The sequence below is a fragment of the Martes martes genome, assembly GCF_963455335.1.
Source record: "Martes martes genome assembly, chromosome: 8".
Taxonomy (NCBI): Eukaryota; Metazoa; Chordata; class Mammalia; order Carnivora; family Mustelidae; genus Martes; species Martes martes.
In genome coordinates this window covers 75,949,001-75,965,431 of record NC_137895.1, presented here as the reverse complement: position 1 = coordinate 75,965,431, position 16,431 = coordinate 75,949,001, and the positions used below count along the sequence as shown (strand labels likewise).

Sequence of the window (16,431 nt, the reverse complement as noted above, 5' to 3'; positions counted from 1 at the left end):
AAAGGAGAATTTCAGACCGATATCACTGATGAATATGGATGCTAAGATTCTCAACAAGATCCTAGCAAACAGGATCCAACAGCACATTAAAAAGATTATCCACCATGACCAGGTAGGATTCATCCCTGGGTTACAAGGATGGTTCAACATTCGCAAATCAATCAATGTGATAGAACAAATCAATAAGAGAAGAGAGAAGAACCACATGATCCTCTCCATTGATGCAGAAAAAGCTTTTGACAAAATCCAGCATCCGTTCCTGATTAAAACGCTTCAAAGTATAGGGATAGAGGGAACATTCCTGAACTTCATCAAATCTCTCTATGAAAAACCCACAGCAAATATCATCCTCAATGGGAAAAAGCTTGCAGCCTTCCCATTGAGATCAGGAACACGACAAGGATGCCCACTCTCACCACTCTTGTTCAACATAGTATTAGAAGTCCTAGCAACAGCAATCAGACAACAAAGAGAAATAAAAGGTATCCAAATTGGCAAGGAAGAAGTCAAACTCTCTCTCTTCGCAGATGACATGATTCTTTATATGGAAAACCCGAAAGACTCCACCTCCAAACTACTAGAACTCATACAGCAATTCAGTAATGTAGCAGGATACAAAGTCAATGTCCAGAAATCAGTGGCTTTCTTATACACTAACAATGAAAATACAGAAAGGCAAATTAGAGAATCGATTCCATTTACTATAGCACCAAAAACCATAAGATACCTCGGAATAAACCTAACCAAAGAGGTTAAAGATCTGTACTCGAGGAACTACACAACACTCCTAAAAGAAATTGAAGAAGACACAAAAAGATGGAAGACCATTCCATGCTCTTGGATGGGAAGAATAAACATCGTTAAAATGTCTACACTGCCCAGAGCAATCTATACTTTTAATGCCATTCCAATCAAAATTCCACCAGTATTTTTCAAAGAGCTGGAGCAAATAATACTAAAATTTGTATGGAATCAGAAGAGACCCCGAATTGCTAAGGAAATGTTGAAAAACAAAAATAAAACTGGTGGCATCACGTTACCTGATTTCAAGCTTTACTACAAAGCTGTGATCACCAAGACAGCATGGTACTGGCATAAAAACAGACACATGGACCAGTGGAACAGAGTAGAGAGCCCAGATATGGACCCTCAACTCTATGGTCAAATAATCTTTGACAAAACAGGAAAAAATATCCAGTGGAAAAAAGACAGTCTCTTCAATAAATGGTGCTGGGAAAACTGGACAGCTATATGTAGAAGAATGAAACTTGACCATTCTCTTACACCGTACACAAAGATAAACTCGAAATGGATAAAAGACCTCAACGTGAGACAGGAATCCATCAGAATCCTCGAGGAGAACATAGGGAGTAACCTCTTTGATATCAGCCACAGCAACTTCTTTCAAGATATGTCTCCAAAGGTGAAGGAAACAAAGGCAAAGATGAACTTCTGGGACTTCATCAAGATAAAAAGCTTCTGCACAGCAAAAGAAACAGTCATCAAAACAAAGAGGCAACCCGCGGAATGGGAGAAGATATTTGCAAATGACAGTACAGATAAAAGGTTGATATCCAGGATCTATAAAGAACTCCTCAAACTCAACACACACAAAACAGATAATCATATTAAAAAATGGGCAGAAGATATGAACAGACACTTCTCCAAGGAAGACATACAAATGGCTACCAGACATATGAAAAAATGTTCATCATCACTAGCCATCAGGGAGATTCAAATCAAAACCACATTGAGATATCACCTTACACCAGTTAGAATGGCCAAAATTAGCAAGACAGGAAACAACGTGTGTTGGAGAGGATGTGGAGAAAGGGGAACCCTCTTACACTGTTGGTGGGAATGCAAACTGGTGCAGCCACTTTGGAGAACAGTGTGGAGATTCCTCAGGAAATTAAAAATAGATCTTCCCTATGACCCTGCAATTGCACTGCTGGGTATTTACCCCAAAGATACAGATGGAGTGAAAAGAAGGGCCATCTGTACCCCAATGTTTATAGCAGCAATGGCCACGGTCGCCAAACTGTGGAAAGAACCAAGATGCCCTTCAACGGATGAATGGATAAGGAAGATGTGGTCCATATACACTATGGAGTATTATGCCTCCATCAGAAAGGACGAATACCCAACTTTTGTAGCAACATGGACAGGACTGGAAGAGATTATGCTGAGTGAAATAAGTCAAACAGAGAAAGTCAAGTATCATATGGTTTCACTTATTGGTGGAGCATAACAAATAATATAGAGGACAAGGGTAGATGGAGAGGAGAAAGGAGTTGAGGGAAATTGGAAGGGGAGGTGAACCATGAGAGACTATGGACTCTGAAAAACAACCTGAGGGTTTTGAAGGGGCGGGGTGGGAGGATGGGGGAACCAGGTGGTGGGTATTAGGGAGGGCACAGATTGCATGGAGCACTGGGTGTGGTGAAAAAACAATGAATACTGTTACGCTGAAAATAAATAAAAAATTGGAAAAAATAAAAAAGTTATCACAAGAAAAAAATTATTGTAACCACATACAGTGATAGCTTTAACTAGACTTAATCTTGTGATCATTTCACAATATATACAAATAGTAAATCATTATGTTGTACACATGAAATCACTATAACATTATGTCAATTATACCTCAATAAAAAAATTGATTTCTTTGGAAAAAAAAAATCAGCTGCATTTCTATACACTAATAATGAGCTATCAGAGAAGTTAAGGAAACAATCCCATTTACAATTGCATCAAAAAGGATAAAAAACCTAGGAATAAATCTAACCAAAGAGGTAAAAGATCTGTAAACAAAAAACTGTAAGACACTTATAAAAGACACTGAAGACACAAATAACTGGAAAGATAATCTGTGCTCATGAATTGGAAGAATTTATCTTGTTAAAATGTCCACACTACCCAGAGCAGTTCCAAGACAACCCTTATCAAAATTCCAATGATATTTTTCACAGAAGTAGAACAAGTAATCCTAAAGCTTGTACAGAACCATAAAAGACCCTGAATAGCCAAGGCAATCTTGAAAAAGAACAAAGTGAGAAGCATCACAATTCTTAATTTCAAACAACGTTAGAAAGCTACAATAATCTGGGGCGCCTGGGTGGCTCAGCAGGTTAAGCATCTGCCTTCAGGTCAGGTCATGATCTCGGGGTCCTAGGATCGAGCCTTGCACCAAGTTTCCTGCTCAGCAGGAGAGTCTGCTTCTCCCTCTACCTCTCCCCCCTATTTGTGCTTGCTCTCTCTCTCAAATAAAAAATCTTAAAAAAAAAAAAAGCTACAGTAATCAAAACAGTATGGTACTAGCATAAAAACAGGCAAAGACCAATGAAACATAATAGAAAGCCAAGAAGAAAATACACATATAATGGCCAATTAATTTACAACAAAGGAGCCAAAATTGTACAGTAAGGAAGGATAGTCTCTTCAATAAATGGTGCTAGGAAAACTGGTTACTACATGCAAAATAATGAAAGTGGACCCCTATCTTACACATACACAAAAATTAACTTAAAGTGGAATAAAGACTTGACCAGAAGACCCGAAACCTTAAAGCTGCTAGAAGAAAACACAAGGGCTAAAGCACCTTGACATTGATCTAGAATGATTTTCTGGATTTGACACCAAAAACAAATGCAAATGAAGTGAAACTAAACAAGTGAGACTACATTAAACTAAAAAACCTCTGTACAGCAAAGGAAACAACACAATGAAAAGGCAACTACAGAATGGGAGTAAATATTTGTAAACCATTTATCTGATAATGGTTTAATATCCAAAATATGTAAAGAATTCCTACAATTCAAAGCAAAATACCAACAATCTAATTAAACAGTTGGCAGAGGAACTGAACAGACTTTTACCCAAAGAAGGCATACAGATGGTCAACAGGTAAACAAAAAGGTGCTCAATATCATGAATCATCAAGAAAATGCAAATCAATAAAACCCCAATGAGACAGCACCTCACACTTGTTAAAATGGCTAATACCATAAAGACAAGAAGTAACAAGTATTGGCAAGGACGTGGAGAAAAGGAAACCCTTGTGCATTGCTGGTGGGAATGCAAACAGGTCAGCCACTATAGAAAACAGTGTAGAGTATCCTCAAAAATTAAAAACGGAACTACCATATGATCCAAAGAATCCACTTCCAGTAATTTTTCCAAAGGAAATGAAGACAGTAACTCAAAGTGATAATCCTCACTCCCTTGTTCATTGCCATTATTTACTACAGCTAAGACATGGAAATGAACTAAGTGTCTTTAGATAGGAAAACGTATAAAGATGATGTGGTATACATATGCAATGGAATATTATTCAGCTATATTAAAGAAGGAAACCCTGCCATTTGCAGCAACATGAATGGAACTTGAGGGCATTATGCTATGTGAAATTAAGTTAGACAAAGAAAAACAAATACCATATGATCTCGCTTACACGTGTAACCTAAAAAAAATAAAATTAAATACAAACTCATAGATTCAGAGAACAGATAGGTGGTTTTCTAGAGGTGGAGTATAGGCACAAGGGATGAAGGTTGTCAAAAAATACAAACTTCTAGTTATAAAGTAAGTCCTAGGATGTAATGTACAGCATGGTGACTAAAATTAGTAAATCATTATTACATATTTGAAACTTCGTAAGAAAGTAGATCTTAAAAGTTCTCATCACAAGAAAAACACATTTTTAACTGTTGTATGGTAATGGATGTCAACTAGACCTATTCTGGTGATTATTTCACAGTTTATACATATATCAATCATTATGTTGTACACCTGAAAGCAATAAATTGTTATATATAAATCTTAACAAAAATAATTATTATACTCCTCCAAGACCTGTTCTTTCATATTCCCTTCCACATCCAACAAAAAGATCTTGCACCACCCCTACACTTTCCATTCCCCACTATCTGCCATCGGAGATGGATTTTTGTTTTTCTCTGTGTGCTTCTGCTTCTTCATTAATTCTGCCTCAGTAGGAACTACCTGTTCTGATTTTACCCAGCCAGTGGGCAGGCAAACCCTACCTTTCTTCTGCTCGTACCTCTTCTTTCTTTCCAGTTCTGACTTCTGCCTTCGTAGCTCTTGCAGAATTTAGGATTTTAGCCAGGGTTCCACTATACCACAAATTAAAAACCCTATGCCTGGTCTACCCAAAGAAATTCTCATAGCATCAGATTCCCTTCAGGCTCCACCAATGGGCTTATTTTCTTCTCTGATTTGCTCTAGCCACATTCAAGCTGCCATAAATGTACTCAAACAGTTTGTTTTTTCAGTTTTCTAACCTGCTGACAATTCCTTCTTTGAGAGAATATATCTGTATTATTCTTTTTGGGAAAATAGAAGTTCTAGGAGTAATAGGACAGCATCTGTTATTATTGACCATATTCCCATCCTTGAAAATCTATTTTCCTTTTGTACCATTCTTCTAGTAGAATTCATCAAACCTGTCTAACAATTCATTCTGTCTCTTTTTCTGGCTTCTCTTCTAGAGTGTCCTCCAGCTTTAAATGTTGTGGCTTCTCAGGACTCTGCTCTTAGTCTATACATTTTCTCTTGGAAATCACATATGTAGACACAAATGTATTCAATTACCATCTATTTACTGAATACTAAAAGGCTCTTCTGACTTCAAGCTCTCTCTATATAAATGGCTATGACACATCTTCATATATATCACAGATTTTTCAAAAGACTTCAATTAACCTCAATGTGTCAAAACTTAACTGATATTCTCTTAGAAATCTCTCATTCTGAATTCGAGAAATGCTAGGTAACAAAAATAAATCACAAAATGTATAATGCTTAAACAATTATTTCTTTCTCAAGCAAATAATCTAAAATGAGTTTTCCTAGTCAATAGGTAATCTTCTTCCATCTAGTGATTTAGATTCAGTCCCTCCTATCTTATGGATACAAACATTCCTTAGGGCTTCACTGCCATCTAGCCCTCACAAGAAGGATACCACAGAGAAGGAATCTCCACTTTTTGTTGTGCATGAAAACAATGCACATCACTTCTGATAACATTCTAATATTGAGCCATATGGCCAAATTTAGATGGATGGAAGATTTGGAAAAGTGTTCCTTTCAAAATAACAGCTCTATTCTATAAAAGAGAGTACCTAAAATTTGGTGGAAAGTTAACCTTTTCTGCAACCATCTCTCATATTTTCAATCTTGGTGAATGGCATCATCCCATCAACTACTCATTTACCCAAATCATAAATACAGGTCTTTAATTTTTTCCTTCTTACTTAACTAATCATCAAGTTCTTTCAAATCTAGAACTTCTAAATCTTTGTGATAGCTCTTCCCTGTTTCCATCCTCAATGCCACTCCTCAACTTTTTAATACCCTGATGTTATCATATTCGTCTGCTAAATTTTTTTTAGTGGCTCTCTGATGATAGGAAATTAAACTATTATGTCATACAAGGTCTTTTATGACCTGGTCCTTTAGAATGTCCAGAATTATTTCTTGCTGTCCCTCAACCCTTTATAATTTATGCAACAGTAGTAGCAATAACAGTAAGTAGAATGAAACAAATTACTTACAGTTTCTAAAAGAAGCTATATTCCTTCACCTCTTAGTTTATATCTATATTGCTCTTTCTTCATAGGATGATGGCAGTTTGCCCATTTGGTTAACTTACTGACATTCAGATCAAAAGTTTTCTCCTCTATCACATCTTCCTCTGAGTGCCCATGAAACTTAAAACTGTCTTTTTTATTATTTATTATTGAATTGACATAAACATTTATATTAGCTTTGGGTATACAACATACTGATTTAATCATTCTACACATTACTCAATGCTCAGTATAACTACAGTTACCATCTGTCATCATACGTTATTACAATATTACTGGCAATAGTTCCTAAGCTATACTTGCCATTTCCATGACTTATTTTATATCTTATTTATTTTATAATCCTCTTCACCTATTTTGCCCATCCCCCACCAATCTTCCCTCTGGCAACCACCAGTTTGTTCTCTGTATTTAAAAGTCTTGGTTTATTGTTTTCTCATTCATTTTATTTTTTACATTCCACATATAAGTGAAATCATATGGTATTTGTTTTTCTCTGATTTATTTCATTTGCCACAATACTCTCTAGGTGCATCTATATTGTCACAAATGGCAATATCTCATTCTTTTTTATGGCTGAGTAACACTCTACTGTGTGTGTGTGTGTGTGTGTGTGTGCATACTCACATACATATACATACACATACCACAATTTCTTATTCATTCATCAACTGAGCATTTGGGTTCCTTCCATATCTTGGCCACTGCATATAATGTTGCAATAAAGATTGGGATGCATATACCTTTTCAAATTAGTATTTCTGTTTTTAAGACATTTTTGTTTTTAGATTTTATTTATTTATTTGATAGAGTGAATGAGAAAGAGAGCATGAGCATGGGTATAGGCAGAGGGAGAAGCAGGCTCCCCACTGAGCAGGGAGCCCTATGTGGGGCTCGACCCCAGGACCCCAGGATCATGACCTGAGCCAAAGACAGCTGCTTAACTGACTGAGCCACCCAGGTGCCCCATATTTCTGTTTTTTGGGGGTAAATACCCAGTAATGGAATTATTGGATTGTACGGTATTTCTATTTTTACTTTATTAAAGTTCAATACTGATTTCCATAGTGGTTGCACCAATTTTTATTCCTACTAACATGCTGGTGCCTGACCTTTTTACAAGCATACCAAAAAGGAGTCATTTAGAGGTCCCTGTCCTTAATTATAAATAGCAGCCTTTTCAATTTTGGCTGTATTTTGCTCACAGCACATGACGGAATGTGTAAGTAAACCAAACAGACAGCTAAATGACTATTTGGATGAATGTGATATGTATTTTATGAAACTACGTTCTCTACAAAGCAGTAAAAAGTCGACCTTAGGCACCAGAAGAATCCAAGTATTGAGTAAATCAAAGAATATAAGATTGTAATTCAAGTTAATCTTTCAATAGCTAAAACTGAAGGGCAGGAACTCTCATAGGCAACTTTTAAATTCCTGCAGTTGAGGCATCAGGGCAGATAACCAGAAGTTTTGCATATATTGTTCATGAAAAGATAGAGAATGTATTTCCAATATAAAAAATTGAAATTAATCCTCCACATCCTCCTCAATACTTGTTATTTCTTGTCTTTTGTATACTGGCCATTCTGACTGGTATGAAGTAGTATCTCATTGTGGTTCTGATTTGCATTTCCCTGATGGTTAGCGACGTTGAGGATTTTTTTATGTGTTTGTTTTCATGTGGTTTTTTTTTCGTCTGTTTGTCTTCACTGGAAAAATGTCCATCCAGGTCTTCTGCTCATTTTTTAATCAGATTGTTTGCTTGCTTGGGACTGAGTTGTATCAGTTCTTTATACATTTAGGGCATTAACTTCTTACTGGATATATATAATTTGTAAATATTTTCTCCTGCTAAGTAGGTTGCCTTTTTAATTTGTTGGTGGTTTACTTGCTGTGCAAAAGCCCTTTATTTGGGTGTATTTTAGTTCATTTTCACTTTTGTTTCCCTTGTCTGAGGAAACACAGCCCTAAACATGTTGCTAAGGCTGAGAAGAACAAAATTGAAGGTATCGCAATCCCAGATTTCCAGATAGACTACAAAGCTACAGTAATCAAAATACTATGGTGCTGGCACAAAACCAGACACATAGATCAATGGAACAGGATAGAGAGCCACAGAAATAAATCCACATCTATATGTCAATTAACCTACAACAAAGGAGGTAAGAATATAGAATGGGGAAGAGTCTTTCCAAAAAATGGTATTTGGAAAACTGGACCGCTACATGTGAAAAAGACCATTTTTCCTATACCATACATAAAAATGAATTCAAAATGGATTAAAGACCCAAATCTAAGAACAGAAACCATAAACTCCTAAAAGAAAATTTAGAAGTGTCTTTTACTAAGTTTTAACTGCCTTTTGTAAAAACCCCAATTGGAGCAACTATATCTAAATGCACTAGGTTTTTTTGTTTGTTTCAGTATAGCTACTAGACTATAACCTCCGAAAGATATGTTCCATGTCCTTTTTTTTTTTTTTAATATTTTATTTATTTATTTGACAGTGAGAGATCACAAGTAAGCAGAGAGGCAGGCAGAGAGAGAAAAAGAGAGGAGGAAGCAGGCTCCCCACCGAGCAGAGAGCCCGATATGGGGCTCGATCCCAGGACCCTGAGATCATGACCTGAGCTGAAGGCAGAGGCTTTAACCCACTGAGCCACCCAGGCGCCCCGTTCCATGTCCTTTTATCTCTGTACCTTTCATCATCTCGTGCATAATAGAATCTAAGCGTCAGAAGAACAAAAACTTTTGTTATTTTACCACTGTAGCCAGTGTCTACCTAGCCTATAAAAGACACTCAATAAATTATATTAAATGCATTCATAATATGCAGTCAATGCATATTTATTGAAGACAAAAAGAGAAAACAGTGTAGTAGAAAATATAGTGTCAAATAAGACTCTGAAGCAGCGCCTGGGTGGCTCAGTCGGTTGAGCATCAGACTCTTGATTTCTGCTCAGAATCTTGGGCTCAAGCCCTGCATTGGGCTTCCTGCTCAGTGGGGAGTCTGCTTGTCCCTCTACCTCTGTACCTCCCTCTGCTCTCTTTCTCTCTAAAATAAATTTTAAAATAATAAAATTTTAAAAAATATTAAGAGTCTGAATCCTTGTTTGAGTATGTTACCTTGAACAAGTCATTTCATCTCTCTAAATTAGTCTCTTTTGCACTGAAGATCTTACAGAATCAGGCTCTTATAGGTTAGGAATGAAGTACATAAAGCTCTTAGCACAAAACTTGGACTGTTGTAGCAATCACACACCCTTATTATGAGCAGCAGTTACAACTTACATAACCAATGTTTACAGCTCTTTCAGTATTCTTAAACATATAACAATGTTGACCATAGCACACTGAAAACTAAATGTTTTCATCTTGGAAGAAATTTTATAGGACTTACAAAAAGAATTTTTAAAATATCTAGATTGACTCACAAAACAAACTGAGAGTTGCCAGGGGGAGGGAGGTAAAGAGAGGATGGTGGGGTTATGGACATTGGGAAAGGTATGTACTATGGTGAGTGCTGTGAAGTGTATAAACCTGGTGATTCACAAACCTGTACCCCTGGGGCTAATAATACATTATATGTTAATAAAAAAAATTAAAAATTTTTTAAAAATCTAGATTGTTTTGTCTTAAAGCATGTTACAGGTTTGCAAAGGTGTTAATTTTATTTCTAAATCCAAGCTAGAATTTCCCCAGAATAAAAAAAAAGTATTAATCTCAGAGGAAATTTTTTGATAAAAACTTTAAAACAAAGTTAACTGCCAATAATAAAATATGACATAACAACAACTGACTTAACTGGAAAGATAATGGAAGATGTACTTTACCTCACCAAATCCGAAGTCCCATGACTGCTTAGAACACAATTCTTCCAAAGACATATTACACCTAAGGATCATAAATAAGATGCTTTTAAAGTGTGCCTTATTTCCTTTGAAAATTATTACTCTAAATTATGGTTTCCAAAGTTGGCTTCAGGTCAGAATTATAAGAGAAGTTTTTGAAAAACAATTCATAAACTCCAACCTAAAGAGCTTATTTATTACGTGTGGATCAAATGTGGCATTTTTAATTTTAAAAAGTCACCCCCCTCAAGTGATGTAGACCTGCAGCCAGACTTGGGAATTGTGTTCTAAATCACTTTCATAAAGTACATTTTTTTTTTAAGATTATTTATTTATTTATTTATTTATTTATTTATTTGACAGACAGAGGTCACAAGTAGGCAGAGAGGCAGGCAGAGAGAGAGGAAGGGAAGCAGGCTCCCTACTGAGCAGAGAGCCCGATGCAGGGCTCGATCCCAGGCCCTGGGATCATGACCCGAGCCAAAGGCGGAGGCTTTAACCCACTGAGCCACCCAGGTGCCCCCATAAAGTACATTTTAAAATTCAAGGCCTACCATGCTGTTTTTCATTCACAAGTTTCTGAATATTTGGGGATTTGACAACAAAGCAGCTAATTTATTGATTTTATAAAATAAGGTGTGACTCGACATTTTAAATAATTTGTTGTGTCAATCCCATAAAAATAGCAACTATATGCTCTTTTTATAAATAGATACTTTAAATATTTCCATAAGAAAGTATTTTCAAAATAAAAATATATTCTAGTTCATGATTTTCAGTTACCAAGATCTGACTACATCACAATTATTACCAAGAAAGTTTGGGCTATTCTGAAACCAGAAATTTTGTTTAATTCCCCATAAATAACAGTCCCATAAAATGTTAATATGCTTATGCCATTATCATCGAATTCTATCACTCTCTTGTTCTGATTCTATACTAACCAATCAACCTTCCCAAGGAGAGCTGAGCCAAAAGTTAGAAAATATGCTTACCATTCAAGTAAGCATTCCTATATTATGTGACTCGACTCTTCCTTACTGTAAATTAATAAACTACATTCTGGTGAGTATATAAGTTTCTTGAACACATAAGTGAGTTTTCACAAACCTAATTAATACTAAGATTCCAGATATTTTTGCAATAGCAAATATGAGCACCATCCTCTCAAATGAGTTGATATTACCAAGATTCTGACAGCTGAGAAGCCTTCCCTGAGGCTAGTCTATCCAATCCCAGAAAGCAATATGCCTACTGACTTTTCATCAATTCAAACATTCAACATGCCCTATCCTAGATCCTGATTTGTATTCCCCAGATTTACCTAAAAACTTACATATGATTCACTGGGTATTTCTGGCTTCCCTTCTGTGGTGTCTTCTCTTGGTAATCACATTTAAATTTTCCTTTAAAAATAAAAATATGCATTGAATTCAAAACCTTAAGAGACTATTTGTTTGTTAATTTGAAGCTTACAAACTACATAGAAGAACATTACTGATCCAAAAAGTCTTATAAAAGAATGTCATTCTATTTTTAACTTCCTGTTTTTATACACACACAGACACACACACACACACACACACACAGAAACAAAAAATCCCAATAGATTATGTTTTCCATGTATAACACTCACCTTTTTTTTCAGAGCTGGGTGCATAACAACTGTTTTCAAAAGATGCACTAAGAGTATTTCTTTCATTATTACGGTACTCTTCTTGATACCACTTGTTTGGCTGATATTTTTCTGGACAACTTGTTTTATTAAAAGTAGAATTACTAACAGTCAACTCTGGATCTGAAAAAATACTTCTAATGTATCTCTCAGTTGAATCATTTTTATTATAACTTGTGATTGCACAAATATCTCCCATACTGTCATCACCACACTTGTCAAACGTTTTCTTTATCCTCTGTTGATCTATGTTTAATAAATTGATGACATTTTCACGAATAAAAGAGTTACAATTCTCTGATTTAAGGCTGGCTGTTGGCTGGTTCACATCTGCAAGAAAATTTGAAACCTCTCTTCTATTTTCTCCCCAAATATGTTGTACTGATTGTTTTTCAGTAAGGAACTCTGACTGTCTTTGTTCATTCATGCTTCCACATTCTTCATCCATAACCACAACAGGTCTTCCAGTAAGGAAATTCCTATTGTCTGGACTTTGAGATAAATAAAAACATATTTCGCAAGAAAAATATATAGCATTTTCTTTTCAAAACAACTAAATTCTTAGAGAACATACTGAGTAACTACTAATACTTACCTACACTATGTTTTTTTTTAACTACACAATTTTGCTTTATGTCAAAATTTGTCTCATGTACTATTCTAGTACATTAGTGAGTATAAAAATAATCTACACTTAATTCAGTATTTCAAAATGAAAATTAGCATAGGTTCAATTTACTGTTATATTAACCAAAAAACCCCCGTAGTTTGTCTTATTGTCTATAATAAGATCTAGTGAATAACCTAAGCAATTACTATGTATACTTCTGCTTCCTTTAACCAGATAAAGATATTTAAAGACTGTGCAGAGTAAAATTACCCTGTTAAACATAACTCAAACAGTCATGAGAATATTATAATAGATTTTTCTCAACCTAACAACTCTGAAGTTCCCAAGACAGAAAAGTAGATACAAATGCATATATAAATAATATAGCCAAAATATAAATTAGATGAAAAGGTTAGACTAGATAAATTTTAAGTTCCTTTCTACTGCAGAAATCATAATTCTACTTTATGTCCAACTTGTATCAAATCAAAGTATCAAAGGACATAATTAGAAATCAAGATATTTCAAAATTTGTTGTCACTGACGATCAACAAATTCACTTGGGGTTGGATTGTTCCAGAGACTGGAGGTACCAAAGAAATTTAGAAAAGAAATATAGGCCACTAAAACTCTGACTGATTTCCAATTTTATTTTTTAAGTTATTTTTAAATACCTAACAAGCAGGTATACCTGTGTTCCAGACACTATGCCATGTGTTGTGGACAGAGAAATAAAAGAATTCAATCTGCTGTTAAGGAGAGATGTTTTACCCACAAATGTTCACAGATCACAATCCTACACTATTAATCAACATAGGTCTCACTGGGGTTTTGGGCAATATAATGCTATTATACCAAAAGGCATAACATATAGTATGCAATAATATACAACATTAACACCAGAGAAATTTTTATTACTCTAAATTTAAAAAAATATAAAGACAGACTTATCTATATATATAAAACAGATATTTAATGTATGCCTATTATGTGGTAGGGAGATAATACAGCTTATATTCTCATTAAGGAAAATAATAATTAACTATTAATAAGTACAAAGGATAAAAGAAATACAGAAATAAACAAATAAAAAAGATAGTTACAGTGACTTTATAGATGCTACAAGATCATATGATGGAATAACTTGTGTTAGAAGTCCCATATCAGATGGTCTGGTTGGAAAAGCCCCTAGTAAGGAAGTAATAAATAAGTGAAAGACCCAGAATGGTTAAACATGTGAAGAAAGGAGTAAGCCTACTCCAAGGGGACAGAGTAATAAGCACAAATGCAAAATATGCCACACATTTGAGAAACAAAAAGAAAAGAACAGGGGTGTCTGGGTGGCTCAGTAGGTTAAGCGTCTGCTTCTGGTTCAGGTCATGATCTCAGAGTCCTGGGATGGAGTCCCAAGTTGGGCTCCCTGCTCAGTGGGAAGTCTGCTTCTCCCTCTGCCCCTCCCCCAGCTTGTGCTCTCTTATCACTCTCTCAAATAAATTAAATCTTTAAAAAAAAAAAAAAGATTGAATAGAATCAGTGAAGGAAATGGCCCCAAATTACACAGAACTTAGTATTTTTAATTCAAGCATAATTAATATACAGTGCTACATTAATTTCAGGTATACAATATAATGATGCAATAATTCTATACATTACTCAGTGCTTAACATGATAAGTGTACTCTTAATCCCCTTTACCTATTTTACTGACCCTCCCCAACCACTTCCCCTCTGGTAACCACCAGTTTGTTTTCTAAATTTAAGTGTCTGGTTTTGTCTCTTTTTTCCTTGTTCATTTGTTTTTAAATTCCCCAAGGGTGAAATCATATGGTATTTGTCTTTCTTCAACTAACCTGTTTCACTTAGCATTATACTATTATAGATCTACTCGTGTTGTTGCAAATGGCAAGATTCCTTTTTTATGGCTGAGTAATATTCCTGTGTGTGTGTGTGTGTGTGTGTGTGTGTGTGTGTGTGTGTGCACGCGTGCATGCGCACGTATCTCCTTTATCCACTATGGATGGACACTTGGGTTGTTGCCATAATTAAGCCATTGTAAATAATGCTGCAATAAACAAAGTGGTACATATATCTTTTTGAATTAGTGTTTTAATTTTCTTGAACACCCAGTAGTGGAATTACTTGCTCATATGAATACAGCTTCATTTTTTAAAAGAACAATAAGAAAAAAATGAAAGGTTCTAAATACAAAAGTAAAACTGACTTGCTTTTCGCCTTGAAAAATATCAGTTTGACTGCCAGATGAATATAAGTTTCAAACTTCCAACTGGCCAAAACGAAGCAAGAGGAACTAGACTTACCCTCCTGACTGGTGCAATTAAAAAACTGGACAGGGGCGTCTGGGTGGCTCAGTGGGTTAAAGCCTCTGCCTTCAGCTCAGGTCATGATCTCAGGGTCCTGGGATCAAGCCCTGCATTGGGCTCTCTGCTCAGCAGGGAGCCTGCTTCCCCCTCTCTCTCTGCCTGCCTCTCTGCCTACTTGTGATCTCTGTCTGTCCAATAAATAAATAAAATAAAAAAAAACCTGGATAAAATATATGAGATAAAAGTTTTCATATATGGGGGTGCCTGGGTGGCTCAGTGGGTTAAAGCCTCTGCCCTTGGCTCAGGTCATGATCCCAGGGTCCCGGGATCAAGCCCTGCATCAGGCTCTCTTCTCCACAGGGAGCCTGCTTCCTCCTCTCTCTCTGCCTGCCTCTCTGCCTACTTGTGACCTCTGTCTGTCAAATAAATAAATAAAATCTTAAAAAAAAAAAAAGTTTTCATATATGGCCCATGAAGTAGAAAAGGATAACGATTCTTGAGAAAGAAAGAAAGCAACTGAGGTGAACCTCATGACTGCTCCTAGCTTACTGCCTACAGAAGGTATACAAGCCACAGAATATAAATGGATATCCCAGTCAGAGCTCACAGATTCCCTTTGTTGAGAAAACAGAGCTGGGGGTTCAGAAAGAATACAGAGGATAGAGTTCACAGGGCAATGTATCCTTAGGAGAGTGCTTCAAGGAGAGAGCATTCTGGAGATCTAGGGAGAGTTCTCAAATCTTCAGCTAAGTATTGATCAGCACATGCAAATGAAGAAATAAAACCCAAGGCTGGAGGTGGGGAGGAGAATAAAGTATCTAACAGGATAAGATGGATTAAGTCCAGGAACTCACAAACAGACGGGAAAACTTTGTGTTTGCATCAACCAGAGTGGAAAAACCTCATAATTCAAAAGGAGTCAGAGAGTATTCAGAAGGGTATTGCCTCAGCAGAGGGCCAAATTAAGTATAGGCTAAAGGCATATGTGGTCCTGCCTAACAAAATTTAAAGCAAACCTCAGTAAGATCATAGTATTTCCAAATAACTAAACTGTATCCAGAATAAAGCTTAGGATAATTTATAGGGATACAAACATCTCCAGACAACCAAAAACATGAAATTCAGAATTTACAGAATCCAAATAAAATTACCAGGAATACAAAGAAGCAGAAAGTACAACCCATAATGAGAAGAAAAATCAATTAGAAACAGACCAAGAAATGACAAAATGCTAGTATTTGTAAAGACATCAAAAAAGTTATTGTGCCTATACTCAAGAAGATAGAGGAAAGACTGAGCATGTTAAAATAAATGCATGGGAGATATAAATAAAAGTTAAATCAAACTTACAGAGATGAAAA

At 35.8% G+C, this 16,431-nt stretch overlaps 1 protein-coding gene across 1 annotated transcript in view; it reads right to left on the bottom strand.

Annotated features, from left to right (window-relative positions):
- REDIC1 (regulator of DNA class I crossover intermediates 1) overlaps positions 1-16,431 on the bottom strand; it is a gene marked incomplete at both ends in the record, with an annotated part of 117,325 nt that overhangs the window by 32,229 nt on the left and 68,665 nt on the right. Inside the window, 3 exon segments of the mRNA XM_080811377.1 lie at positions 10,448-10,508; positions 11,802-11,871; positions 12,102-12,631. Of these exon segments, the coding sequence (XP_080667503.1) occupies positions 10,448-10,508; positions 11,802-11,871; positions 12,102-12,631 (661 nt within the window).